The sequence below is a fragment of the Acanthaster planci genome, linkage group LG11 (genome assembly GCF_054643075.1).
Source record: "Acanthaster planci isolate LZ-2023a linkage group LG11, COTS_SCS, whole genome shotgun sequence".
Classification (NCBI taxonomy): domain Eukaryota; kingdom Metazoa; phylum Echinodermata; class Asteroidea; order Valvatida; family Acanthasteridae; genus Acanthaster; species Acanthaster planci.
In genome coordinates, this window is record NC_141787.1 from 17,900,404 (window position 1) to 17,927,612 (window position 27,209).

The following is a 27,209-nucleotide window of genomic DNA, read 5'->3' on the forward strand; positions in this document are numbered from 1 at the left end:
AGACGGGGGTCCCCCTTTCCCGCATATCGTGCGGAGTATCCTCTTTAAATGCTTCGCTACTGGAAACTTGAAGGACGAATCCTCTTATTCCTGGTTAAAGATGTCAAAACATGTTGGAAGCACAATTGATTTCAAACATTTTATTTATTCATTCTCTCAGCAGTTTGGACACTTTTTATTTTGGGGAAAAAAAGCGCGAAAACCTCTTTCGCTTCGACCGATGTTTCGACGCTGTCCTAAACGAGCAGTGATATTGCTAAACACGTATAGGTTTTTTATGGTTTGTGTCATTTGAGCTTGCATATCTCCACGCACATGGGATTAAACGTGACGCAAACAAAATGCTCTCTCTTTGGCTACCGCACATAAGCACAGTTTTTGCCAATATCTGGCTTGCATAACGGTGACTGACCTTGAGTACAAAACCAACATTAGTTATTCCAAAAGTATTAGTAAAGCAGTTGAAGCTGGTGTATAATGGCATGATGTATTGTAATACCAATCACCCCCCTCAAACTAATAGCTACGTTATGTTTGTTGTTCTTCAACCAAGTAAAATGTCACGTTATTTGCGCCATTATATCAAGTTGATAGCGCAAGTGAACATTGCCGTAGTGTTGGGATCGGGCACTGCAGCCAATAGGCTGAACAGTAATATCACAAATCATTCGTGCCGCTTCTTGCAACATGCATGTAAATTATTTCCATACGTGTTTCATCTGCAGGAGATTATCTGAAATCAAGCTACAGCGTGTCTACCCAGGAGCATTTCACGGAGCGAAATCTTTCAGGAACATGTACGTGATATCTATGACTATGTCTTGAAATAATTAATTTTGGACTTTTTGCCCTTCCCGACGTGTATTATTACACTGTATACTCGGTGTGTGCCCTCTAAGGCCGAGCATAATACACGTCAGGCAGGCCAAAAAATCCAAAATTAGTTTAAAATACGGGACACTGAAATGGCTGGTATGTTGGAATGAGCTGATGAATGTGGCAGTGCAAGCAACAAGCTGGGTGTGGCAGGAATTTTTTTGCTCAAAAAGTTTTAAACAGAGGGCACTGTTTACATTTAGGGAAACAATGGCCTCTGCTAATGTACAGCCTACATGTAAACAGTATCCCTGTCAGAAAATACTCCTGCTATCTGTCTGTAACACGGCTAGTCATCTTTTTTTTATTCACATTCTCAGATTACGGACAGGGAAAATTTCCTCAGGTTTCTTTGTCGTTTTGTTTCAAAATGTTCGTTGTTAATGGAACAGAAATTCACGGTACGTATTAGATTGGAGATTAATACTGTTGTGTCCATTTCCGAACCCGAATATAATGTAAGGAAATTTGAATTTAAAAAAAAAGATTGTTTGAAGACTAATCACGAAATAGGATTTTTTTATTCATTTCCCAGATACTTAGACAGAAACGAGCTTACCTCTCTGCCGAGCAACATGTTTGAAAATTTGACAGAAATTGGAGTGATGTAAGTGTTCTGTACTGTTACGTGGATCTAATCAACGAGACTGCGCATTTAACAGCATGATGAGTGTCAAAAGCAGATTGAATATCTTACATGATGTATCAGTAAATCTGGAAAGCACATGCTCTTGGAGAAGTCTCACTGGTTACCATTTCATTAGTTACACGTGTAGCGATTAATTTGTAATTTGCTAGTGTACCGTACTTTTCATTTTGATGTTGTAAATATTCCAACTCGAATCGTTGAACTTTGACTTCCACTTGTTTTCACTCATCGAAATCGATAACCTTACTTATCACAAGATGCCACCGACAGAGAAACTACACAGACTCCCTATACTACAGATTTCTTTCACGAAAAAGACCGAACCTGTAGCTTTCGGATTTATTTTGTTATTGTGACACTCCCTGAGAGAAACAAAATATATTTAGGAGTAAAAATGTGGCTTAGATCTGCTTTCAGGAAATCAAAACCTCGAGGGTGACGTTAATTTTTTTGCAAGAAAGGGCTCCCACGTCCATTTTGGAACGCCTTTTTCCTAATTTCTTGCTTTAAAAAATTTTACGGCCAACTATAAAAAGCTCCTGTGATATCCTACCTCTGATGTTCATGCTGAACAGCCTGGTTTAGTCACTGTAAACATAGGGGCTTCCCCTTAGCCAGAAAGAATATACTCCAGCCAGATTCTGCCTAATCCCATGGGAATGTGTAAAAACATTTTCCAGACGGCAGACATCAAGGATTGTTTACATCAACGGCTGCCTGGCTTGCCCAGGCCTGGCCCCAGACAGGGGGCCAGTCTACTGGACTCCCTCCGTATCGTAGGCCGTTTCGCAATACTCAACTTCATCTCTGTCTCAGGCTTCGTCCCCGAAACCAATCCCCGATTGTGGGCCTGAGGCGTTAAATCAAATTGGATTACTGTAAGTTTTTGCTCTCTTGCATCTTATTTGTTTTGTGGCACTATTACACTAATCGGTACACTTACAGCTTCAAATTCAGGTAGTTAAAAAAACAGTTGAAGCCTGAGACGCAGCCGAAGTTGAGTACTGGAAAACGGCCCTAGGCCACGGACGTGTATAATAAAATCTGGACTCGCAATGCCCTTAATCAGCTTATAGAGTCATTGAATCCACTCGCAGCCATTTTACCGAGCCGAATACAAAGCTTTCCTGGTAATGCCCGCCTTTGTTCTTCCTGACGTCAATAGTAGGGAGCCAACCCACGCCTTTGTATTCGGCTCGATAAAATGGCCGCTGGTTGGCTTCTTTTTCATACAAAGGCGTTGCAAGTCCAGGTTTTTTTTATATACGTCCGTGCCCTAGGCCCCACAGCGGTCCATTCAGAAAGTGTTGACTGCGAAAATGCCTTCTATGAAACCCCTTTTACGTGTATGGATCACTCACCCCATTAATACTCTGATGTATTACTTTTGGAGATTTCCAATTCGTAAAAGTCCGTGAAATTTTGGTTTCGATATAGGCCATTCATGTACTAAAGCGATAAACTCCCAATCGCTGACCGATGCCAAACACAATCTGGATCTGTTTGGTCTGGGAACCAGACGGCGCAGTAGAGACGGTGATCTGAGCTGCTGTTTTATCAGCGACTGTGTATCGCTCGTAAAGAAGCCTTGTGTGTGCGTGAATGCTTTGAATCATTGGGTTTGCGCCGGGGAGATGTAAATTAATTTTGGATTTGCCTGCCCGACGTGTATTTTAACACTGTATGCTCAGTGTATGTCCCCACGGGTTGCGAAAAAAAACCACAAGCGTACTCGGGTGGGACACGTCAGGCAAATCCATAATTAATTTTCAATGAATGTGTCGAAACAACAGCAGGTATTTTCATGGATACGCGTCATCATCGTGTGGGATGGGGATTAATTGGACGAGCGAATGGCGTACGCTCCACACAATGCCACGCTGTCTGGCAACGAGTTCACACTCGCTATAGTAAACGACTGGCCCAATTCTAGACAAGCATTGACAGCAGAGGAGGATAGCCTGAGGCTATTTCATGTGGCTTGTTAATATAAGATAACAATAGCGTTTGGGTACAAGCTTACTACATTTTCCTGTGGTTTTCTTGCGGATTTAACAGAGGACATCAATGTGGGAATTTAAAACCATTCAAAACAATTTTTGTTTTCAACAAAAAAAAATCACACACATGCAAGGCGACAATTTCAAATTTGGATTCCTCTTAAACCAAAAACACATGATAATTTTGAACTCTTTTGCACTTTGCAGTGAATTTGCTCACAACAGACTCGTTTCTGAAGGCCTCCCGGAGGATACGTTTCAAAACACTTCAATACTCACACTGTAAGTATTTCGACCTTCAAAAACTCTCTCTTTTTTTATTCACGAGAAATGTACATGGGCTTTTCCTTACATTTTGTGTGATATGTTAACATGTTAAGGAAATGGAATTCGTGTTGTTTTCTGAAACAACCATTAATAAAGGGCATGGATGAACTCAATGAAAAACCTCGGTAGGTTAACCAAAAACGTGTTGTCACTGTTGTGAAGGGACAAATTTTGTGTAACGCGAAGCACACATCAGCAATTGGACAGTATGTCACCAAACAGTTAATTGTGAACCATTGGTGAACACTGATCTTTGTCTACACTAGTGCATATTCGACAGTCCACACTGATTTAACAGGACAAATGTTTTCCCATTCATTGGGATGTTTGTCAGGAAATGATTGCTGCTAAATCACTGACCGAGTTTTGACCTTAATTTGCTAAGGCACCATCGAGTGCGCTTAAGAGGGCCATAACTGACCACATGGAGATTAATTCGCTTTAAAAAGCCTGGAAAACGAAGCATGCTTTGTGTGAAAATTATCATACTGACCACTAAATGACTTATTAACATTTCTTTGCCAGCAAGGGGTTTAGCACGAATAATTTGTATCATCTATCATCTCTGCGTCATTTTAGGGACATATCATCCAATCAGCTGACTTTCATCCCCACTGGACTTTTCCGATCACAGACAGACCTCCTTAATCTCTACTTACAACGAAACAGAATCAGTGTCCTGCAGGAAGAGGTGTTCAGAGGACTTCGATCGCTACGATTTTTGTGAGCAATTAGCGATTCTCCAATATGCTGGAAATTTCAAACCAGATACCAGACAAAGTAAAACAAAATCAAACCAAACTGAGCCGACCCATTTGAATCTAACCCTAACACAAGAACAAAAACACACAAAAATCAAATCAAACCATGCCAAACCCCACAGGAAAAACAGGATGCCAAGGTACCTCTGTTTTCTCTGCGGATGACGTTGTTATATTTTCAACTTTTAAACTGCAGCTTTAAAACCTGTGATGATCAGGAATATTCTTGTATTTTCCCTTCAGAATGCTATTTGACAATCCAATCACTGAACTAGTGGACTGGCTGTTTTACGATACAGAACTAACGCGTCTGTGAGTATGAACAATTTTGAAGAGAGAAAAACCTTTTCAGAAGAATAGTAGGATATATGTTAACCAAGTTCTCGAATAGGGACACTGCACGTTGTGTTTACCGAATTACACCACATGCACTGCCACAGTACTCTCGGAATGCCTTTTCAAAACTGTTTCGATCATTTTGGCAGATACTTATTCCAGTCCCAACTGTCGTCCTTAGGGGAGCGGTCATTTGCAACCAGGAACAAAACTCTCGTTTACATGTGAGTAACTCCCTCCATCCTTGGTGCTTCGCATCAATTACTTTCACTTCCAGGCTGACAGGAAAAAAGTATCTGATATATTTCCGTCAACTAGTTTTCCGTTTTTTTTCTTTCTTTAACTTAGATCTTTATATGGCAACAACTTGAGGAGAATTCCAGATACCGTTTGGCAAGATCTAGGCAGAGATAGTTACGTGTAAGTTTGTACTTTATGTGGAAAGTGGGGTCCTGTGTAAAAATCAACTTTCTCCGTACACCTTCAACAAAACTGCTGGAAGAAATGTCAGTGATATTGAGACACCGGGAGGATAATCGGATGAAACTTGATATTTCGCCATAATCTGTCTTTTTAATCTTATCTAATCTAATCTATATCAAAAATATAAAAAAAAATTCCAAGGGTCTTTGGAACAAAACAAAAGGTCATGATTAAAAATCATGATCATTAAAATCATTAAAAATCACAATCTGTTTAATTAACAACAGTGTCAGCTGCAGTTACAATATATATCACAGACCATTTATTCTCCTCTTTTTCAGAGCAATCGAGAACATCTTAGAATTTGCGCCAATAACGAACAGAAATGATGTCAAAATGTGAGTAATAGAGGGAGGGTGAAATATCTGTTAATAATTATGAAACTACAACTTAAGCAAACAGTGTACTGCTGACATGCTTCCTACACCTTAGCCTACAAGACACATTTCTTCTCATATCAATATGACTTTCCTCGTTTGCAAAAGTTGCAGAACAAACCCACTGTGATGCCCCTCTCTAGTAAACAGGACCCAAGATCAGTGACATCTTTTAATTCTTCCAAACTGTCATTCTCATGCAGTGAATTAGTTGGCAACGGATTCGCCCAACAGATAATCGTGACCAGGCGTGTAGCAGACATTTTTAGCCAGTCGGGATTTAACTGTAGATGGCACCAGAAAGAAGACTGGGAGTGCACACCGTGCCCCCAGGGCACATTTGGAACTTCGCGGACAAACAGCTATTGCATAACATGCCCTCCAGGTATAAAGCCTCACAGAAAAAGCTATTACCTTTGGTAATAGTCTAACGTTAAGAGAACTGTGACGTAAATTCCTATACTCATGAAGCGTATGCTGGAAGTAACATTGAGAAAAAGCGGGACAACTACTTAAAAAAAGTCAAATATGGTCTTTGGGATATAACTGAACCTACCAAACATTTTCTCGGAGAAATAATCATTTGACACGAAAACACATACCACTTGTAGCAAAAACTTTAAATCAGTCTGGAAACTATTGACATAAACTACATGTGGATATTTTATCTCTTTTAATTAGTTTTGGCTTTGAGGTTTTCGAAAGGTCTTACATTTCTTTTGTGTGTTTGTCGATTTCTTGATTCCTAATGAATTTGCTATTAACCAGTTTTACAACATTTTGTTTTCCTGGCATGCAGGAGGATTTTACCAAATCAAGACCGGCCAAGTTGCGAACGCCTCTCAAGGTATCAATTGCCAAAGATGCAACAATGGGACTTACGTTACACCAGAGGCCCATCCTGGTACCAGTCCTGCCAACTGTACGGTGTGTCCAACGGGCACCAATAAAAGCCTCCACGCTGGCTTTCGTGCTTGTCCTTGTCTTGATAACTTCTTCCGTACAGATAGGTTCGGTGAATGCCAACTCTGCCCAAACGAAGGAGTCAACTGTTCGGGTGAATACCAACATCTGTTACCTGGATTCTGGTGGACCTGGGACTGGGTCAGGGCTGACAACTATCAATCTTATCAACAATTCGTCCAAAATGTGCTCACAGAGACCAACGAATACGACAATGAGACCACGAGGTTTCTAGGCGTGTTGCCTAAAGTCCATCGATGTCCTCGTAGTGAGTCGTGCGTCAACGCTGAGATGGGTGGTATTAACGTCACCTGTGCGGAAGGCTACACGGGGTGGCTTTGCGCCCAGTGCAGTCCGTCTTTTTACCCGTGGTTTGACCACTGCTTCAAATGTCCTGAGTGGTGGTGGTTCCTCCTTGAGGTCCTTCTACTGTTGACTGTCATTGCGTTGATCGTTATAGTCACCGCTTGGCAAATACGCAAGGGCCGAAAGAAAGGCCGGTCTCCTGTCAGCGTGCTGCTGGCTCGAGGGAAAATTTTACTGGGGTTTTACCAGGTCACGGGGGAGATATTCTCGGCTTTGGAAGAAATTTCATGGCCGAGGATACTGACAAGTGTCGGCTCTCTCTTTAGGCTGCTGGAGGTGAATATAATGCAGTTAATTATCAGTCCCAGATGTTATTTCCCAAGATTCACCTATCCTGAAATCTACATCGAGTTACTGGTCGGCACTAGTTTTGTGGCACTCGTTATGTTCGCGGCCTGCTGTTATTACAGCTTAACCAAGTGTTACTTGAAGACAAGGAATATGCCTGTTGAAAAACGAACAGGTCTTGTAGCCAAAACTAAGCAGAGGTGTTACTTGTTTGTGGTCATTCTGCTTTTTGTTTCCTATCCAAGCTTGTCCAGTGTGATACTTACCCTGTTACCCTCTGGATGTCAACTCTTTTATGTAAACGATGACCACTCTGTAAGCGTCACTAGACTTCGGGCTGATTACTCGATTGATTGCCGAACACAACAGCACGTTTCTTATAACCACGCCGCCGAAGTCGCCCTCTCTTATGTTGTTGGTTTTCCGTTGGTGTTGCTTCTCCTCTTGTGGTGGACCAATAGAGAACGGGCAAAGGGCATTCCGGGTATCTTGTTGGAATCAGAAGACGTTGTGCAGTCTACCAGAGATGAATGCGGGAGACGGGAAAGTGAGGATCGGCCTCTGCTTGATGTTGCTGGTAGGGCTCATAGTTTAAATGCCAGTCGCGTTGGTGAAAGTCATGAAGCTTCTGACCAGACTGACGACGATGAGCCGCTGCTGCATTTGGAACCATCAAGCCAGGATGAATTCATCTGGGAAAGTTTCCTGTGTGAAAACTATAAACCGCAGTTCTGGTACTGGGAGATCTTGGAACTTGCTCGCAAAATCGTCCAAACGCTGTTTGTGCTGCTGTACGGCCCCAGTGACCACTTTACCATGTTTGCAACCATCGTCATTTCGGTCGGCTTTCTTCTCCTGCACGCCTACGTCAAGCCCATGAAGGATGCCGCAGAGCATCGCCTGCAGATGTGCTCACTGGGCACCATTCTCCTAAACCTGCTGGCGGCGTCACTGCTTCTGTTGCCCAGTGAACACAGCCAATCCGGCGAGGAGAGGAAGGAGATCCTGTCTGTCATTCTTGTGTTTCTGAACCTCAGCATTATTGTGTTTGTCGTGGGTAAGAATCTTTTTCCCACGATCTCGTTTATAAGCATAATGATTAAATTCTTCAAGAAAGCATGCAAGTCAAACTTAATGTTATGGACAACTCAGTGTCTCTCAATGAAAACTATGCAAAAGAAATATGTTCTGGCAAATACTGAGGAGAAAATGTTATCTCTCTCTGCTTTCATTGCTGTAGTGACTTTACTGTGGACTGGAGCGAAGGCTTTGTGGAGGCAAGGATGCTGCTGTCGCCACGGAGGATGCATCGCTACAGTATGCGCCAGTTGTTGTCATCGACCCTCACAACGTCGATCAGAGTGGTATCACTTCCTTGATGACACCGAACAAGATTTCTCCGCAGACGTGCAAATAGAATACCCGGAGTAATGGACACGACAATGAACACAATGTACACGGCCTAAGTCTATACAAAGAGATAGAAAGTAGGCAAGCCTGGAGTTCCAGCTTATGAGGTTTAATTTTGTTCTTTAATCATTTTTTTTGTATTTTTAATTTTAAAATTTTTATCATTTTTAACTATTATTCATTTTTTCCAGACAGTTTGCATCAGTGATGATTATCATGGTAGATACGGTGTTGTCAGGTTGTGGTGTACATAGATTCAATTGGTCATGTACGTAGTGTTAAAATGGTAAAAATGTGAGTTAAAGACTGTCATTACATGGACTCGAATTTCAGTTTTGGACTGTGTTTTGTATGCACTATAAACTACAGCTTATAATTACATAGGTATTCGAAAATTGGTAACAGCATACATGTACAGGTCACATGCTCAAGTGTCTTCAAGTTAACGGAGCCACATTTATTTCCTGATGACTCTACCACAATCGCATATTTCTGAAATGAACTAAGTCGCCAAACAGTCGTTTCTCCGGCGTGACCAGAATGAAGCGGTACTGCGCAATAACGCAATGCAACGCACTGCGCAATTGGTGGATGACGTACACGCATATGAGGTCCAAGGTTGCTCTGAACGTTCCTGAAGGGTTATTTTACCACAAGCTACACGAAGCAAACGTAGATGGTTTACGGGATAGGTCCTTGTGCACATTGCTGAACCATAGAGCTATAGAACCTCTTCACTTGAGAACCAATATAATGTTTAACAACATGCATACTTTAAGGTTAGACATAATCAACTTACAAGTGAATCCAATAACGATTGTGTGATTGCACATTTTGTACCTCACGAACTTGGTGAATGTAGACTATACGATACGATTTGACATGGTCCGTGCAGCTTGGCAAAAGCGTGTAATTCGTTCCAGACCATTTTGTCACTTTTGACCTGAAAAAAATGGTTCGTTGGAAAAACAATTGATCTTTAAATTTCGTTTAAGTTGTAATCCACTGTGTCTTTTTTCTTCCATAAATCCTATTTATCAATCTGTATCTTAACCATGTCAGGGATGACTTTCCGGTGTTAGCATACATATTACTCACTATAATTCACTACCGGTATTGTTCATACTTACATGAATAGTTTCTCTTGTTTTCTATGTAATTTTTAATTTAGATTTGATTTAGACACCAAATGTACAGTCTACACTCATTACACAGTAGGTGTAATACATATAGGAGGAAGATCGTCTAGGTATGTTTTCCCTTTTGCAGCGCTTCTCCACATCCCCTAAAATCTCCAAACTATTAGTAAATGCAAATGATCCGAAAAGCTTTAATTTTCATGGATGCAACAGAAAATCAAATAGAAATTACAATGCTCAAAGAAACAATGCGGTCAGATAATTAAAAGTTTTAACACATCAAAAGCAATAAGGTTTAACAAAAGTGTGCCTTTATTGGGTAATGTTCGTGTGTAAGAAAAGTAAGTAATTTTGACAGAGCAAATAAGCTGGAACCCTGGTCCAATTCACCTTAAACGAATTGCTGGCGAAACAGGCGAAACAGCGAGGGACGCAAGTTGATTCTCGTCGCGACAATATGGGGGAATAGAAACCTCAAAGTACCGAACAGTAGACTCAGTTCACAAAATGTCTTTTCTGGAATTAGATTCAGCTCCCAATCACTTGCTTAGTCAAGATGACAGGTTTTCCTGTCATCCAGAAATTGTTGTACCTGTACTTTAAGTTTCCAGAGCCTTCCAACGCTTATGGAACAGAATTGCCAGAGACGGATTGGTGTGAAACGCGGGCCTCACATATTCTCATGAAGCATGAGATTGGTGTATGGAACAATAACTCCCGCATTGACAATACCGTTGCAGTGTATTGGCAGTTTACTTTGAATTGAACAATTCATTTTGACGCAAAGGGAATACCCTTCCCGTCCTGTACTGGAACACCTGCAGGAAAGTTCTTTGTGATTGCAATACACCAGGTAAACGCGTCAATATATCATAACAAAACAACATATCCACAGAAACCTGTATAAAAACTAAGCTGGCGGGCAACGACATTAACGGTAGACACAAGGGGAATACCCTTCTACTACAGTACACGATACCTGCAGTAAATTTGTGATCGCATTATGCCACCTGCACGCCATATAAAAAACGCCTCGCTTTTTAGTTAGCAGCATTAGCGCAGACGGAGGACATATTCTGGATGCGTCGATCATGGTCTGTTTGGTACTACTTTTCAGTTTCGCGACCTCGGTGGTCGCGATGAACTCAACGGGGGACGCCTGTGATGTGTGCGAGTGTATCAAGCATCTGCACGCCGTCATATGTACGGGCAAAGGCCTCAGAGAACTACCCTCGGGCATCCCCAATGACACTGTGTCGCTGTAAGTATGACGGTGCACTGACATCTTTTCACTTGACAGTGGCAGTTAATAGGCTTACCAGGGATCGGCAAAGAAAAGGTGGGCGTTAAAAGCAAGAGGAATAAAATGTCAAAAATATATCGCTCAATTGTCAATGTGGCAAAAATAATAGTACATGCACAACTGATTGCAAAATGAAAGTATACCTCCTTCTTAAATACCAAATATTGCTAGAAAAGGTGCGTTTTGTAGAAAGGAAAATTTATCTGAATGCACAAATAGTGAACAAAGAGGTCTATACATAAATTTATGTTTGGTGAACCAAGTCTGAAATTAGGAGATTTAAAGAGGAAGTACATCAGTACATCACGAATTGTAGGCATCGGTGTTCAAAGACTTGTGTTCTCGTAGTTGGCATGTAATAAACTTGCTGGAGCGAGCAAGTCACAAACAGGTGTTCGGACACTCAGGTTCCTAACTTTTTTTTTACTTCGCATTAAAGTTCTTACTTCTCTTTAAACAGCGAACTGGGAGACAATTTCTTGCATGAGATACCTTATGATAGTTTACTGGAATTCAAGTCCCTGATCAAAATGTAAGTTTCGAATTTGATTTTGTGGGCCCAGTACTTATTGTTATAAGGGAACTAATGCGGGAGGCCATCTGAGTAATGTACAACGGACCAAAACCGAAATTATAATTTCAATACGAGCAATTCACAATCGTGCACATCCAGGAGGTTTTAACGCGTTGGCCAATCACGACGTGCGAAATCGGTCGACCCAATGCGCGTGTGGAAAGGGTCGACAGATTTCGCGTGTTGTGATTGGCCAACGCATTGCATACTCTTGGAGGGGCACTATTGTGAATCGCCTGTATTCAACCAGCACCAGACTCTTTGATCGCGTATTTGCTTACTATAAGATGTTGAACGGAATTTATAATTTGTTTGATTTTGGTTTGCTGTTTCAAAAAAAGTGCCCAATCTTTTACATTTCACGTCCCCTTTTGTTAAATGTGTCCTTTTCCCACTCTGGAAAGGTTACAGTTCCACATTCACACTGTCCCTCATTCCCAATAGCACGGTTGGTTGCAGTGACAAGGGATCCGTCGTTTCGCTTTATTTTCCCACTTAGAAACTTAACCAACAACTTGATCGAGAAACCCTTTGGATTGCCGGAGTCCGTGAGATTTCTGTAAGTAAAATGTAATATGGTTATAAGTTTGGGTTTGGGTTTGGGTTTGGGTTTGGGTTGGGTTGGGTTGGGTTGGGTTGGGCTTTGGTTTTGGTTTGGGGTTTGGTTTTGGTTTTGGAAAGTAATAACATTTCATCGAAGGGTTTATACGTTCATCTGTTTGAAACACATGCCAATTTAATATGAGCCAAAGTTAGGTCACGGTCCCTCCAGTCAACCGTTTTCCCTGCTAGACAAAATGGAATAACCCACGCAGAGCCCTGTGTTGTTGTTACCTGTAAAAGCGGTTTTATCCGCATAGAGATCTGCATTGTTCTCACTGAAAACGGAGATCTGAGGATATATCTCAATAGACCTTTCACTATAAACTCAGGGCCCACTGAAAATGTACATGGGAGCAATTTTGATCATTTTCTCGCAGCTTTTCTGGCTTTGTTCATTTTTTCTTCAGAAAATCACATTGAATCGTGTTGATAATCATTTTTTACTCCTGCGCAAAGGAAAAATCACAATTGTAAAAGTCTTTATACAGAGCACTAAGAATAACAGTTTTGGTTGATGGGATGAGGGAGAATGGTGTGCTTTTAAGTGTGAGCATTAATTAAGGAGTCTAATTAAGAAGCAATCTAAACGTTTTCGTGTTTTACAGTCATGCGGACGGGAATCGACTACAAGACATTAAGCCCATCGTGAAAAATGGAATCCACCTCCTATCAGTGTAAGTGCAGTGTTCGGTTAAACCCGATTAATCAAAGTCAATTGGTATTGTCTTCCATTACGCCGGCCCTACCCTAATGCACGTACACTGTCAAGATTTCAAAGCGCTTGCTAGGTCTGGAGCCTCTCATCTTCTGAAGCTCAGCCGCCGAATAAAGAAGCTGTAGTTTGAAGCTTTAAACACGCGTAAGATATCGAGACATGCATATTTCTGGCTGTTTCAAGGCGCTATTTTGGAGCCAACGTGTTTCGCAAAATCCATCCCCAAATTTTTTGCAATAGCACGTCATCATCTAATTCGTCTTTGGGTCACGTATGTTTTGTCCCCATAGACTGTGCGTGCACCATGATTTAGTTGTGTATTCGCGCCTGCGCAATAGTGACATTATGGTTGTCAGTCTGAAAAATTATTCAGAGCAGACGAAGCATATCGGTCATGACACTTGTACGGGATTTGCACTGCTATTTCCTCTTTAGGACTTCGTGTGTGAATAAATTATCCAGAATCTTTCAAATGGTGCTGATATCTAAGGTTCTGTGTAAGAAAGGCCCCCTGAAAATAATCCAGGTTGAGTGTGTTTAAATTTTAAGACAAGCCATAATTATATAAAAGCTACGCGTTTCACCTAATTATTTTCACAATTTTGTCAGTTTTACCTTCGAATAAACATGATGCCGCATGAAAGACTAATACCTCTTTTGAACAAAAAGTTTATCTATTCTAAGAAAAAAACCTTTTCTTCTTCGTTTTCCATTGTGTGGGAGGGGCGCTATCTGGTGGGGGGTGCGCATGAACAGGCACCCCAGAACACCCTGGGCTCGGATCTCTGCTGGTGTTATTGCTATTTACATTTCAGCAGTAGACAGGCCAACAGCGGCGACGGCAAACAGGAATTTAAAGAAAAAGAAACACAACTTAACTTAATTGTACCTTCTAGGTGAATGGCAGGAATTATACATGTATAATCTGAATGTACTGAAATGGCACAGTTTGACCCTAAAATGATGAAATTGGAAATGTCTGGAAAAACAGTTTATCTACTCATCCTTCCAAATTGATTAATGGCCAAGAAAATTAAATTCACACTGTGGACTTCCTCCTGATGGAAATAACAAAGAGTTCACCCTATTGTCATTAGCCAATCCTAAAATTACATGTACATTGGAATAAAGATGATAAATCAATATCCCTCAAGTACTGGGAGGATTACTGTCTAATTACCTTCGAGATAGAATCTAATATAATTGAAGTCCATTCATTCCAACAATTTCAAAATTAAAGCAATAATCATCTCCAATAAGCAAGGGATTTACATGTCACTTAATCCTCAAGTACATGTGCCCGTCTCATTAATTTACATGTCACAATTTGCCCCGTGCCTGTACATGTACATGCAAGTAATGTACACTTATGCGCAACCAGTAACTTCTTTCAATTAAATGATCTAAACTACATAACCCCACATAATTACTCCACCATAGATCCTACTCATAGTTTTGGTCTCGGTACCATGGACGTCGATACACATATATTTATATATACATGTATATACAAACCAGACTTGTCTGAGCACACTGCTATAAGTCCGCCATTATTTTACCGCCCGAGGGTAACAAAACCATTTGCCCAATTTACCCATAAAATAATGTATTTATAACCTTTCCACGATGTCTAACGATCTCTCCACTCCCCTGGAAACCCAGGGACTTTGAGTGTTTAAATTCTGTGTGGAAATGAGGCGGAAACAGTAAGCGTAATCGATTTTGATCCTTTACTTTTAGGGTCAACCTGCCTGAGTCAACAGCCATTTTCTGGCGTTTGGCTTTTATTGTGATTCAGTGTGCATGCGCACAAACGAAGTGACCGGCACTTGCATAACTAGGGCTACTATTTCCGAGGGGCCCCCAAGGTACAAACATTTTTTCAAGGGGGCATCAAAAGACAGTGAGCTGCAGCAGAGGTTGTTCATGGGTTTTAAGGGGGGCACCCAGTGGGCACGGGCATTCGCAGGGGGAACCTGCCCCCGTAGTTACCCCACTGGTAAGTGGTTCAAATATACGTGGGGTACACAACTGTTGGTGAAATTTAACAAGTCAAACAGTGTAGCCAGTTTATAATTCGATCTTCGTTGGAGAAATATCGCCTCGGTTTGGTGAGTACCTCCTATGCCTATTGGATAATGCGGCTCTGGCTGGTGTCGTTGAAATTGGGAATGAACATATACAAGATTGGACACTGGAGGAGTCCCGGCAATTGGAACCTTACACCGTACCTCCGCGGAATTGCACCACTGTATGCTTTTACGTTTCTGTCCAAAATTCCTCTTCCAATGCAGAATATCTCAACGATATTACGCGTATTTCATTCACAGTAATTTCAGGGAGAACAACCTGGAAGTCCTAGAGACAGGCACCTTCAAAAAGTGCACAGAGCTGATTCGTCTGTAAGTATGCACAAAAAGTTAATCCAAGATGTCGTGTTATGGTGTGGTCTTGAACTTTGCAACACGGTGGTGTTCAAAGGCAGCGCAACATTGAGCTGTGCCCTGCAGTTTATAGGTCCATCAAGTTACATCAGTCGAAACTAAGCCAGTCACTTTACTTATGGGGCCGTGCTGATTTCGGCCTTAATTCACGGAAAGCAAACACACCCCGACTTGTCATTAAGTCTAAGGTTTACCAACCACGATATGATCTCAGTCATTATTTCAATCACTGCTGGTTGAAATTCCCCAACTGATAAAATTTGAATACTTGAGGTTATCAGCAGTCCGATTGTCAGGTGCTCTTAACTGTTCATGTATGTCGTCCACCTAGAAGAGTATCATAATCGATGGTATGTTTCCATACACTAAAGAGCCCCCATAAGCCTTATTCAGAGTCGCTATGAGCGACCTGGACCGAGGACGCGCATGAATTTTGGCTATAATCACCCCCACCCCCCTTCTCCGTTTATTGGGGATTGGGCAATTTTGCACTTGTAATTAAAGTGTTTTTAATTCTCGATAAATTATCTCAGGATGAGCTTACCCCCTGATAAATTCAGCGTATTTCTTTTTGTTCCCTTTCTCCTTTTACAATTGACAGAGACTTGGGGCATAATAAGATATCGGAAATGCAGCCTGAGGTGTTAGAAGGACCAAGAAATATTTTTAAATTGTAAGTCAGCACTCACTGAAAATTTTGTGTGTGAAATTAGAATCTGTGTTTATAAAGGTTACTTATCTTCAACCATACTTGAATTCTCAATTCTGATTTGTCAATCTGTGGGTAACAAACAGCGTGATAGATAACTGTGTTGCACGATTCATATCAAACCCCCTGCAATGCGCTGTTCTAATTCGAAGCATTGCGCTATTTTTACGCTACAAGCAAAACGCACAACTGCAAAACTTACTTTAAATTCAAAGGTGAAACGTTTGCCCGCATACAGGCCCCTATAAAATCTTTACTGCACGTCAAGTTTGCCTGAAGATGAATTCATTTTCACGCTAGCGCTCGTGGAACTCACTCGTGTGATAACTAGGCCTAATATTAAGTTTCGAGGACACACAGAAAAATAACGCAATGGGAGTCTTTGGAACATAATGCAAGATATTATGTGGCAAAGGGGGATCTCCTCTATTGTGTCTTCTTTTGAATTAATGGAATCTTTGGAATTCCTTTTAGATTTCCGAGGGGGGCGCAGTAGGCACAAAGCCATAGGGTATACAGCTTGTGCATCAGACGGGGGGTCCCCCTTTCCCGGCCCCACATATCGTGCGGGGTATCCTCTTGAAATGCTTCGCTATTGAAAACTTGAAGGACCACTCCTCTTATTCCTGGTTAAAGATGTCAAAACATGTTGGAAGCACAATTGATTTTAAACATTTTATTTATTCATTCTCTCAGCAGTTTGGACACTTTTTTTGGAAAAAAAGCGCGAGAACCTCTTTTGCTTCGACCGATGTATCGACGCTGTCTGAAACGAGCAGTGATATTGCTAAAAAAACACGTAGGTTTTTTATGGTTTGTGTCATTTGAGCTTGCATATCTCCACGCACATGGGATTAAACGTGACGCAAACAAAATGCTCTCTCTTTGGCTACCGCACATAAGCACAGTTTTTGCCAATCGCTGGCTTGCATAACGGTGCACAACGTGATGTGCCGTGTGTACGAAACTATTAATCTATAATTCCGGACGTTCCATAATGAATGGGCAAATTCGAGTGAAGGGGCAATTTAAAAGAAGGACAAGAGACACCGTTTAAACGCAAAGGGTGCGTTCGATTAGCTTACACGTTAAGTCAAACTTGCATGAGAGCGTTCGTTTAGCCATCACGTGATGTTCGTGCCTGCCCTGGTGTCAGCCGCCACTACCCCAGCTGGCGAGCGGGTCTCTGGAGGCTGCCCGAGTGTAATGACGTCACGGATGGACTGTTCGAGCATGGACGTACACGATGGAACGAGGCGGGGACTTGACCTTTTACCCAGAATGCCTTGAAAACACACTGCAGCGTTCGATAAGCCTCATTTTGAGGCTTCCCTTGAGTGTAACACTGGTGTGTTCAGGGAAGCTAATCGAACGCACCCCATGTTAACCACTTGCGCTAACACCCCTAAAACTGACGCATTAAGTGATTGCAAGCAAGCTTTTGCATAATGGCCATTATCTATGGAATGGACTGGTTCCTTTGTACACTGCTTATCCATTGAAAACAGTGCATTGGTGCAAGGCGTCTCTTAATGCAACTAAGAAAACGCTTGCCCCGAATCACGAGATATGGCAAACAATGTCTTTAGCATGGAGAATTCACTGCTTATGTTCACGTGAATATAAAGAACTCGGTGTACCAGAGTTCATTCAAATGTAACTCGCAAAGGCTTATTCGCAACGCCCATATCATGGCAAACAATATTAGAAGATAATGCAATGCCGCAGCGATGCTATTCACATATTGTGTTCAAACGAACTGTGATCTCATTTCTGTCACTGGTCCACCGCACAATATCGAGTTGAGTATACACTGACTTTTTTCCTCTTCAAAATATTGTTGATTTAAATTTGGTGGACAGTCTGCGAGAGATTCTGCATGTGATGTGCTGCAAAAAAAAGAACAGCACCTTGACAATTTTACAAACACTAATTGGAAGCAAATTTTGCCCATCTGATATTTCAGGATGTTGAGTTTCAACACACTCGAAGAACTTGGACCAGACAACACAAGAGGACTGCAATTTACTGCCTTGTACGTTCAGCATTACGTATTTGTTATAATAAAATACACACAAAAAAGTTTCGTACTGGCAGTGGACAGTTTATTGGCCCAACTTTCCATACTGAAGTTGGTAATAGAATTACGTAGCTACGATGATGAGTTCAAGAAATGTTGTGTTTTGAATTGGCCACAGTCTCAATGTTGTCTTTCAAATAGGAAAAGAGCTTACGTCAGTGGGAATTAATTCTAAGGTGATTCTCACCAAATCCCACTACTTATACTGCTGTTTATAAACGAGGTTTGTATACCGAATGCCCCTGTACATGGAAGTGTGCATTTAAAAGAAGTAACCAAGATTATGCAACCGGGCAGTACAGTTGTTTATGGTAAATTATATTGAAGAAAAAAATACCAGTCAGTAAAAATGGCTCGCAAAAGTTGTGGGTGAAAGAAAGGAACGGGCTAAGCAAGGAAGATGTCCGTGGGTCAAATCTTGGCTACTTTGTTTTCTTTTCTCTCATTTATTTCCTGTCGGAAAAGATCAGTTTGCATAATTTCGTACCCACATTTTATGGCCTTGAAGTTTGCTTTATTAAACATGATTGTTTAGAGAAAACGTTCACTTTGAAGCGTTCCGACGTTGAGTATTGCCTAATAATTAACGCGTCACATCACAAAATTGACTAAAAGTATGTCGTTTCAAATATTGGTAGTTTGATGTGAAAGCCTCGTTTACCGACAGGGGTGGTATATTTAGGCTAACATTTCATTCTTAATGAGTGTAAAGTTTGTGTAACATCGCAAAACTCCAGAGATAATGGTAATACCTCTACGGATATACTGCCGAAGAAATATCGGACACATACGTGACCGTGTCAAATGCCAACAAGTTTACTGTATAATAGCCTTTTAGCAGTCAAGGTCGTTATTTTTTAATGTTTGATAGTGATAGTGGTCAAGAACAGAAATATTTGCGGATTATTGTGGGTAGAGAAATAACTTTGCAACTGTACTTCAATTGGTAGTGCCGAGTTGAGACCACTTTAAAACATCTTATTTACAAGACCACACGATACCAACTCAAGACCTCCAGACTGAGTTCAAGTCACAAGCTATTAAAAAATGAACTGACTCTAAAGCATTAGTGTCCTGAAGACGGACAGAGTACACTGTTCGAAACGTCGAGTTATTCCCCGGTTCTTCTCAGAACCACACATACTCAAAGAAGAGATAAATACATGGTGTTACCGCAATCTTTTACTATAAATCTAGTTTCTTTCACCATGAAAACCTTTAAGTCTTATACTAAAGCATTCCTTTGTCACTGTGCACACTGTTACTTGTGCATGGTCTTGTGTCTAGTCTTGAGGTGGTTTCGACAACAACACTGATTTGTTGTCTCATATTCCATTTTGTTCAATTAGGTGGCTGGTCGTTAATGACTTGAAGGTTTTAAGGCCACACACCTTTGGGAGCGTATGGAAACTCAGTTTCATGTAAGCATCATTCATATGTCAAAATAGTATAGGTTAACATTTCATTCTTAACGAGTGTTAAGTTTGTGTTGTTTTTCGTTGAAGCGATAGACACGTGTCTTGTTACAATTTATGATCTTTGTTCGCGATGCAGAACTCTAGCCAACTGCAAGTTGGAGGAAATTCCACCCGGGCTGTTTCTCAGTCAGACAAAGCAAGACACTCGCGACAAATACATTAACTTTCTGTAAGTAAGGCAGTTGAATCTGGTGTATAATGGCATGATGTATTGTAATATCAATCATCCCTCCCCCAAACTAACAGCTACGTTATGTTTGTTGTCCTTCAACCAAGTAAAATGTCACGTTATTTGCGCCATTAGGCCTATATCAAGTTGATAGCGCAAGTGAACATTGCCGTAGTGTTGGGATCGGGCACTGAAGCCAATAGGCTGAACAGTAATATCACAAATCATTCGTGCCGCTTCTTAAAACATGCGTGCTTATCATTTCTATGCGTGTTTCATCTGCAGGAGATTATCTGAAAACAAGCTACAGCGTGTCTCCCCAGGAGCATTTCACGGAGTGAAATCTTTCAAGAACCTGTACGTGACTATGTCTTGATATCTATGACTATGTCTTGAAATAATTAATTTTGGACTTTTTGCCCTGCCCAACGTGTATTATTACACTGTATACTCGGTGTGTGCCCTCTAAGGCCGAGCATAATACATGTCAGGCAGGGCAAAAAATCCAAAATTAGTTTAAAATACGGTACACTGAAATGGCTGGTATGTTGGAATGAGCCGATGAATGTGGCAGTGCAAGCAACAAGCTGGGTGTGGCAGGAATATTTTGCTCAAAAAGCTTTAAACAGAGGGCACTGTTTACATTTAGGGAAACAATGGCCTCTGCCAATGTACAGCCTACATGTAAATAGTATCCCTGTCAGAAAATACTCCTGCGATCTGTCTGTAACACGACTGGTCATCTTTTTTATTCACATTCTCAGATTACAGAGGGAAAATTTCCTCAGGTTCCTTTGTCGTTTTGTTTCAAAATGTTCGTTGTTAATGGAACAGAAATTCACGGTACGTATTAGATTGGAAATTAATACTGCTGTGTCCATTTCCTCATTGATGATTTATTGTTGTTCTATTGCAGAGCAATACATTTTTCAGAAATGTTTTCAGTTAGTAAATTATGGGTTGACAATTTGAACAAAAAAACCTTTGCAGTTAACCAAATAGGAATGAAAAGGAGTTTTCAAACAGTGTAGAAGGATACAAAGTGGAAGAAAAATTGTGTCTAAGAAAATTTTTTGCAGCTACACCTTAACTTTCTCTGTATTAGACATGGCAGCTTGACTGGAATTTGCAAGAGTTTTTATTCCCTCAGATCACTCAATATAAGCACCAAGCCGTCTTAGGTTGTGTCTTTTAGGTTGTATGGTGCATTCAGCATCTGCTGCATAGGTGTGGCTGGCTTTAGCCTCCAACTCCATAGCCATTCGGAGGACGACGAGAGCCTTACCCTGGCGGCTTTTGAGAAGAATGCCAAGGACTTCTTCTCGCGCCTGAAATCCACCAAGTGGCTGCTGATAGAGATTCTCCAAAGTGAGTACTCGAAAGCCATCACAGTGGGTTAGTGCGCATAGTGTGGGTTGAATTTGGCCAGCCATTTCTGAGAGGCGACATAGTCCTGGTGATAGAACAAGTGGACTTCAAAGTGGGAAATGTGAATAACTGCCAGTTTAGTCCCTGAGAAACATGTACATGTATGGTGTTTTAAAAACGGCTTTCAAACTTTCTCCTAATTCACCTCCACTGATGAAGCCTCGCTTTGTTTGATTTTCCAGATTCTAGTAAAATGTCGCTAAAACTTGCTACATCTAACCTTTTTTTTCAAATAATCAATTCTTGTGACAAAAATTGACAATGACAGTCCTGATTCTGGCATATTTATTCGATCTCCCGCAGAATACATACCTTATGCCATCATCAGATATTTTGACATTGGCCTGGTGTCTCAAGAGAGTGAGAACTTCTTTTTTGACATGTCTGCTGACCTCTTTAAAAAGAGAAAAGAAGGACGTATGCAGGTGAAATAACACTCTTGTATATTTTATTGGATGGTACAGCATTGTAAACACACTTCAGCCAAAAATTTCCTTTTTATGATCAGAAGGCAGAGCACTTGCATCTTGTAACTATTGGCGCAAAATAAGCTTACTAAGCCAAAACAAAACCTAATGAGATCAAAAAGGAACCAGTTGTTTCATTAATGGGAATAAATTACATGTACAATCCTATGTTGAACAAACATATGAACCAGCTGATTCCTGTCTCATTTGTGCGGCTTGTCAGGGGGATTCTGTTGACTTCATGCAGCCTATGGTCAAGACGAGGAGGGATGGTGTCAGAGTTCACCAATGGAGATGGGCATGAAAAAGGTCAAGCTGTCCATAGATGAAGTGGTTGCCCAGGTAACCAAGGACTACATTTTCTTGTGCCGTTTTGAGAAACTACTGACATGTTACATTGATTTGGAGTGATCTGCCATTTATTTAAACTGGCTGAAGACATTTTGAAGTCACCCTTACCTTAAAAAAGAAGTTTTCTCTTGAAAGTCTTTGTTAGAATTTGATATTCACAGTGTTGCATCTATTTTTAACTACAATTCACCATTTTGATGTTCAGTGTGTGATGTTTCTGATTGCTGGATACGAGACTACTGCAGCCTGTCTCATCTTTGCTTCATACCTGCTAGCCTGTCATCCAGATGTCCAAGAGAAATTAGCCTCTGAGGTCAGAGCAACTATTGGAGGTTCAAGATCTCACAAGGTGACCTTTGAGCTGATCAGCAAGATGCCGTATTTGGATAAGGTGGTGATCGAAGCCCTGCGACTATACCCGCCAATTGCCAGGTAACTTTCATGATGCGGACTGACTGTGGCCACTGCCCCACCGGCAAAGATGTGACAGCTGATGGAAGCAAATTCCAACTTGGCTTGCCCTGCACGCGTAAAGGCTGTGCCTTTCTCTTATAATTACTGCACTTGCTCAGCCAGTCCTGCGTCAAACATGCACGAACCTGTCCATGCATGTGCTGTTGTTCCCATGTAAAGGACACCATTCGAAAATAAAATCATGCCACCTCTTGTTCTTTCATTGAGCAGATACTCAAGCATTAATAAGGAGACAGGTTGGCTCGGAAGTACTTTATTCACCTTCTTGAGACCCAAGCTTGATGCTACCCAGTCAGGCATGTGCAATGCATTTCCAATCCCTGTCTGCTTCTGCAGGTTAACAAAATGTTAGCGATCTTTTATTAATAGACTTGTGAGCTTTATACTACATGTATATTATGGGCAAAGGCCCTATTTGAGGAATCCTTTACCAGAAATAAATAACAAGAAGCAATGATTAATGAGTCATTTCAAATCCGGATTCAGGGTGACTCGCGAATGTACGAAAGATACCTCCTTGCAAGGTATGCGCATCAGGAAAGGAACAAGATTCATTGTGCCCATCTGGACCATCCATCGCGACCCTGAGCTTTGGCCTGACCCCTTGACCTTCAACCCAGACAGGTGAGTTGATCATTTTTGGATGCTAATTGGCACTTCTTAATTATCACTGGTAAAGCGTGGTGGAATGTGACTAATTAGTTCCTCTTCAGAGGAAAGATCTCACAAGTTAGTGAGACCAGTCAAATTTTCCTTCAGTTCAAAAGATGCAGTGAAGGTACCATGCATGGTTTTGCCCCTGGCAGTAAAAAGATATTATCCAACTGCATTACAGTGTAGTGGGGTAACAGGAAGCACACCATCTCTATGATGCACCTGTGTCAGTTGTACTTTGCTCTTGCCTAGAGGCATTTGCCGCCTGTGCTCTACATGGATAATGGGCGGTGACTACACACTGGATCAGGCTGTCATGAGCAGCACTCGTGTGTGTCACATGTACTCTCATTCCCAAGAACGTGGCACAAAGTGCATGGTTGTGGGGATCATTTTCATCTGAATGTAAACAAAAAATGAGTCGGTGTCCCCATCAGGCGTGTCGTGGGCTCATGGTAGCAGAAGCATCACAGTGTCCATCTCTTTCTGTCACAGCTGCGGGGTCACTTTGAAGTTGAAGCTCGTCTTTCATTTCCCCTCTTTGTGCCAGTAGAACGGGCGTAATTGTAACCTCTCATCCAGTTTTGTTTTCCGCACAGGTTTTCAGCTCAAAACAACTGTCTCAACATGGATGCATTCCTGTCCTTTGGTGACGGGCCTCGATCTTGCCTCGGCAACCGCTTTGCTCTGGCCGAGATCAAGATCGCTCTGGCCAGGATCCTGGCAGAGTTCAAGATGCAGATGGCTGAAGACACACCGGTAAGACATCATGAATATTCAAGAGGAGTTTATTTTCATTGACTGTCGTTAAGTTTTTGGTTCCATTCATGAACCAGAGAGGGTGTTCATTTGCCTGGAAATTACATCTCTTGGGAACTCAACTCAAATATTGTGAGCTTGTTGCATATGATGTGGAGTCCACAAGTAAATATCAGCTCTGAAGGGTCCTACATAAGTGCAGCGTGCAAATGGCATTCAGGTGTCTGCCCAATCTCTCATACTGGCAAGGGATTATTTGTGCGTGACACCCACAGTTGGTTTGACCAATATTGGATTAATGTTATACAAGACCCGCATGGTCAGTCAAAGTCTGTTAAGTGAAGCAGATGGACAGTTTAGCAGTAAACCAAACTAACAGATCTGTCCGGAATGTAGGCCAGGGGCTGAACAGTTGCTCTTAAATGCAAAATACAAGACTTCAAACGCTGATGTTTCGGCCATTATCCAATACTCAACTTCGGCTCCGTCTCAGGCTTCAACTGTTTTTTTTAACTAGCTGACGTTGAAGCTGTAAGCGCAGTAATTAGTTTAATAGTGCCACAAAACATCAAATGAGATACTAGAGAGCAAGAAATTACAGTAATCCAATTTAATTTAAATGCTTCAGGCCAACAATCGGGGATTGGTTTTGGGAACGAAGCCTGAGACGGAGCCCAAGTCGAGTATTGGAAAAGGGCCTTCAGCTACTGCAAACACTTTTGAGCAAACCGTCTTTCTCTACTAGATCCTGTCTGTCCACCAGTTGTAGTTTCGATGAGTTTTCCATTTGGAATGGTCACCGGATAATATTTCGTGCACTTTTCGTGTGTTCTTTTCCCTGCATGTTCAGCAAACTTTGGAACTTGGTAAAGGTGTGTTCTTATCCCCTCGACACTCTGTGCCCTTGAAGTTTGTGCCTCTGGCTTGAGACGAGCTGCGGTGTGAGGAAAGAAGGGGAAATGGATGTCTTTGAGTTTCACAGTATGTTTAGTGGATGCCCGTTTTTCTTGAGTACTTGTAGGTCTTGAGTAAAAATTAAACAACATTAAGCCCGCCTATGAGTGGTTGCATTTGTCAATGAAGTTTACATCTGCTGGCCTGAAAGAGAAGCAGACAGGCACTAAACTGACTGAAAACGACCCCACAAGAAAGCTAGCTTTGCAACAACAAAAAATCTAGGTGGAAGATCACTGAACTACATCGAACAAAAACAACACATAATGCTTCGTAGTTTCACTCATCTATTAAAAACACCTGTGATGGACTTTTCACCAAAAAGAATCGAGAAAACGACTGGGGTATATGATGGTTTGCTTGTTTGTTTGTTTATTATTGTTTAGCATACTTGTATCCTCTGAAAGACTTGGGTTTAAGCGATAGTCCCTTGAGTGGGTGAGTTTGTACGTGTAAGACAAAAGTTGTCTTTCGTCAAATAAAGATATAAATCTATCTGTGGCAACTGGCATATGTTGTATTTTTGTTTTATAAATATTTGGGTTAGCAATGTAAAATTCACAGTCGAAATGTTTTAGGAAATTTTTTAACTTGAGACATCGTATTGTTAGTTATTGTAGTATTAAAGATCGTTAATGAACTGAAATGCTTCAAAGAAAGCCGTGCTTTGTGATTCAATATACAAGTGTCAAACCATTTAAATAAAAAACAGTACTGAAATGTAATGCTCAGTTGTGCCGGGTTTTTGTTTGTTTGTTGGTTGGTTGGTTGGTGGGTGGGTGGGTGGGTGGGTTGGTTGGTGGGTGGGTTGGTCGTTAATTAGTAATGTACCATTGCCGAAAACAAGTCCACGATTTCTGTTGCTCCGTTTCCTTTCTGTGAAAGCTGCGCAGGACAAAATCATATTAAAGTCGCCTGCCTTTATCAATTTAGGGTGTCTTGTCTGTCTAGTCACGGGCCTCTTACGGACAGAGGCAAAGCAAACTGACAAATCTTGATGGAGAGGGAATAACTTTTGAGAAACCAAGCCCCATCGGAAATGCCCCAGAAATTTATACTGCAAAGAGAACTGGGGATAGATTCTTGGAGTTTCAGCTCCAAGAAGTGACTGCTTGAAATAAATTATGCAATTCTTTCCATGATCGAATTGAATGATAGAAAATTTGTTGATCGAACCGGTCAACATTGACAAGGTCCCTGGTCACAGAAAACAGCAATTTGAAGGTGGAAGTCTGACCTCTTCGGAACTGCTCATTTTTTTTTACTACAAAGAGTACGAGGGACTTGAAGGGGGGGGGGCTAACCATCACATTCCTTACGTTTCACCTTCCCTGACTCAAAACTTCAGGAGGTATGCGCTTGTTTCCTACACGGTGTGTAGGGTTAGGTAAGGAATTTGGAACCAAATACACGTAATTATTACGTGAGTTAGGTTGAAGAAAAGGAAAGAAAGTTGGACAGGGTTGTTATTAAGTTAAGGAAGCGAGAATTTCATCCATACGATTATATGGGTATTTATTTGACAGGATTGAAGGAGTCCAGCAGTTTATAGAGTTGGGTCGGGTTTAGGATTGGGGTGAAGATTTGGGGATTTATCGATAGAGACGATTGTGGTTAGGTTAAAGAATAAATAATTATTGATTGGTTAAAAGATCGAATATTTTATTGATAAGTAAGGTTGGGGTGATGAATGAACATTTATTAATGAGCTCCAACAAGGTCAGGCGACGGACGCCCCCAACGGTAGGCAAGTTTCCATTTCCCGCTTGCAAAACTGTGATCATATAATAAAACAAAATTAGACAGTTTCAGCCCATCGACGGTGCAACAAAGACTTCATAGTGACGAGCTAACAGTCGTTGTGTGAACGTAACTGAAAGGTTACATGAAATTCCGACTACCACTCCAACTGTTGGGATTTCGAAAATGAAAATCTCGAAATTCCTTACCTCAACGATCGTGCATTTTACGGGGATGGTTGTGTACGTCATATTTTAATGCTATTTCAAAATATTATTTCATAAAGAACGCGTTATTGTCCGAAATGGAGCAATACGGGCGATTCACAATAG

The 27,209-nt window shown here is 41.3% G+C and overlaps 1 protein-coding gene, 1 long non-coding RNA gene and 1 pseudogene across 5 annotated transcripts in view; 2 read left to right on the forward strand and 1 right to left on the reverse strand.

The window, feature by feature from the left end:
• The first annotated feature begins 1,254 nt into the window (after positions 1-1,254).
• On the forward strand, positions 1,255-10,126 carry LOC147797541 (uncharacterized). Its single transcript, XM_087143613.1, has 10 exons — positions 1,255-1,483; positions 3,733-3,807; positions 4,432-4,575; positions 4,857-4,925; positions 5,099-5,173; positions 5,298-5,369; positions 5,714-5,770; positions 6,013-6,194; positions 6,609-8,483; positions 8,667-10,126. The coding sequence occupies exons 1-10, from the start codon at positions 1,260-1,262 to the stop codon at positions 8,855-8,857; spliced, it is 2,964 nt and encodes a 987-aa protein (XP_086999739.1). The 5' UTR covers positions 1,255-1,259; the 3' UTR covers positions 8,858-10,126.
• Positions 10,127-10,950: 824 nt separating this feature from the next.
• LOC110981433 (cytochrome P450 3A29-like) lies at positions 10,951-25,862 on the forward strand (annotated as a pseudogene). Its single transcript, XR_015427236.1, has 17 exons — positions 10,951-11,236; positions 11,739-11,810; positions 12,352-12,411; positions 13,061-13,129; positions 15,501-15,572; positions 16,216-16,287; positions 18,290-18,358; positions 19,753-19,824; positions 19,958-20,050; positions 20,336-20,407; positions 21,246-21,418; positions 21,782-21,903; positions 22,169-22,287; positions 22,502-22,728; positions 23,257-23,394; positions 24,024-24,183; positions 25,034-25,862. The product of XR_015427236.1 is annotated as a cytochrome P450 3A29-like (transcript).
• LOC147797542 (uncharacterized) overlaps positions 21,377-27,209 on the reverse strand; it is a 70,645-nt gene continuing 64,812 nt past the window's right edge. The window contains exons 2-4 of one of the 3 annotated variants that reach the window (XR_015427239.1): positions 24,913-25,117; positions 21,791-23,100; positions 21,377-21,503 (exon numbers count right to left, since the gene is read on the reverse strand). This is a non-coding gene — a long non-coding RNA (uncharacterized LOC147797542). Of the gene's footprint in view, positions 21,504-21,790; positions 25,118-27,209 lie in introns of all 3 variants that reach the window. The other 2 variants (XR_015427238.1, XR_015427237.1) reach the window with 2 other exon arrangements.

Bases quoted from the DNA above. Each gene is read 5' to 3' on its own strand.
- LOC147797541 (XM_087143613.1), top strand. From the start codon at position 1,260: ATGGAACAGAAATTCACGGTACGTATTAGATTGGAGATTAATACTGTT. The intron at 4,926-5,098 runs GTGAGTATGAAC...TCATTTTGGCAG, and splicing joins GATACAGAACTAACGCGTCT to ATACTTATTCCAGTCCCAAC. The intron at 6,195-6,608 runs GTATAAAGCCTC...CCTGGCATGCAG, and splicing joins TTGCATAACATGCCCTCCAG to GAGGATTTTACCAAATCAAG.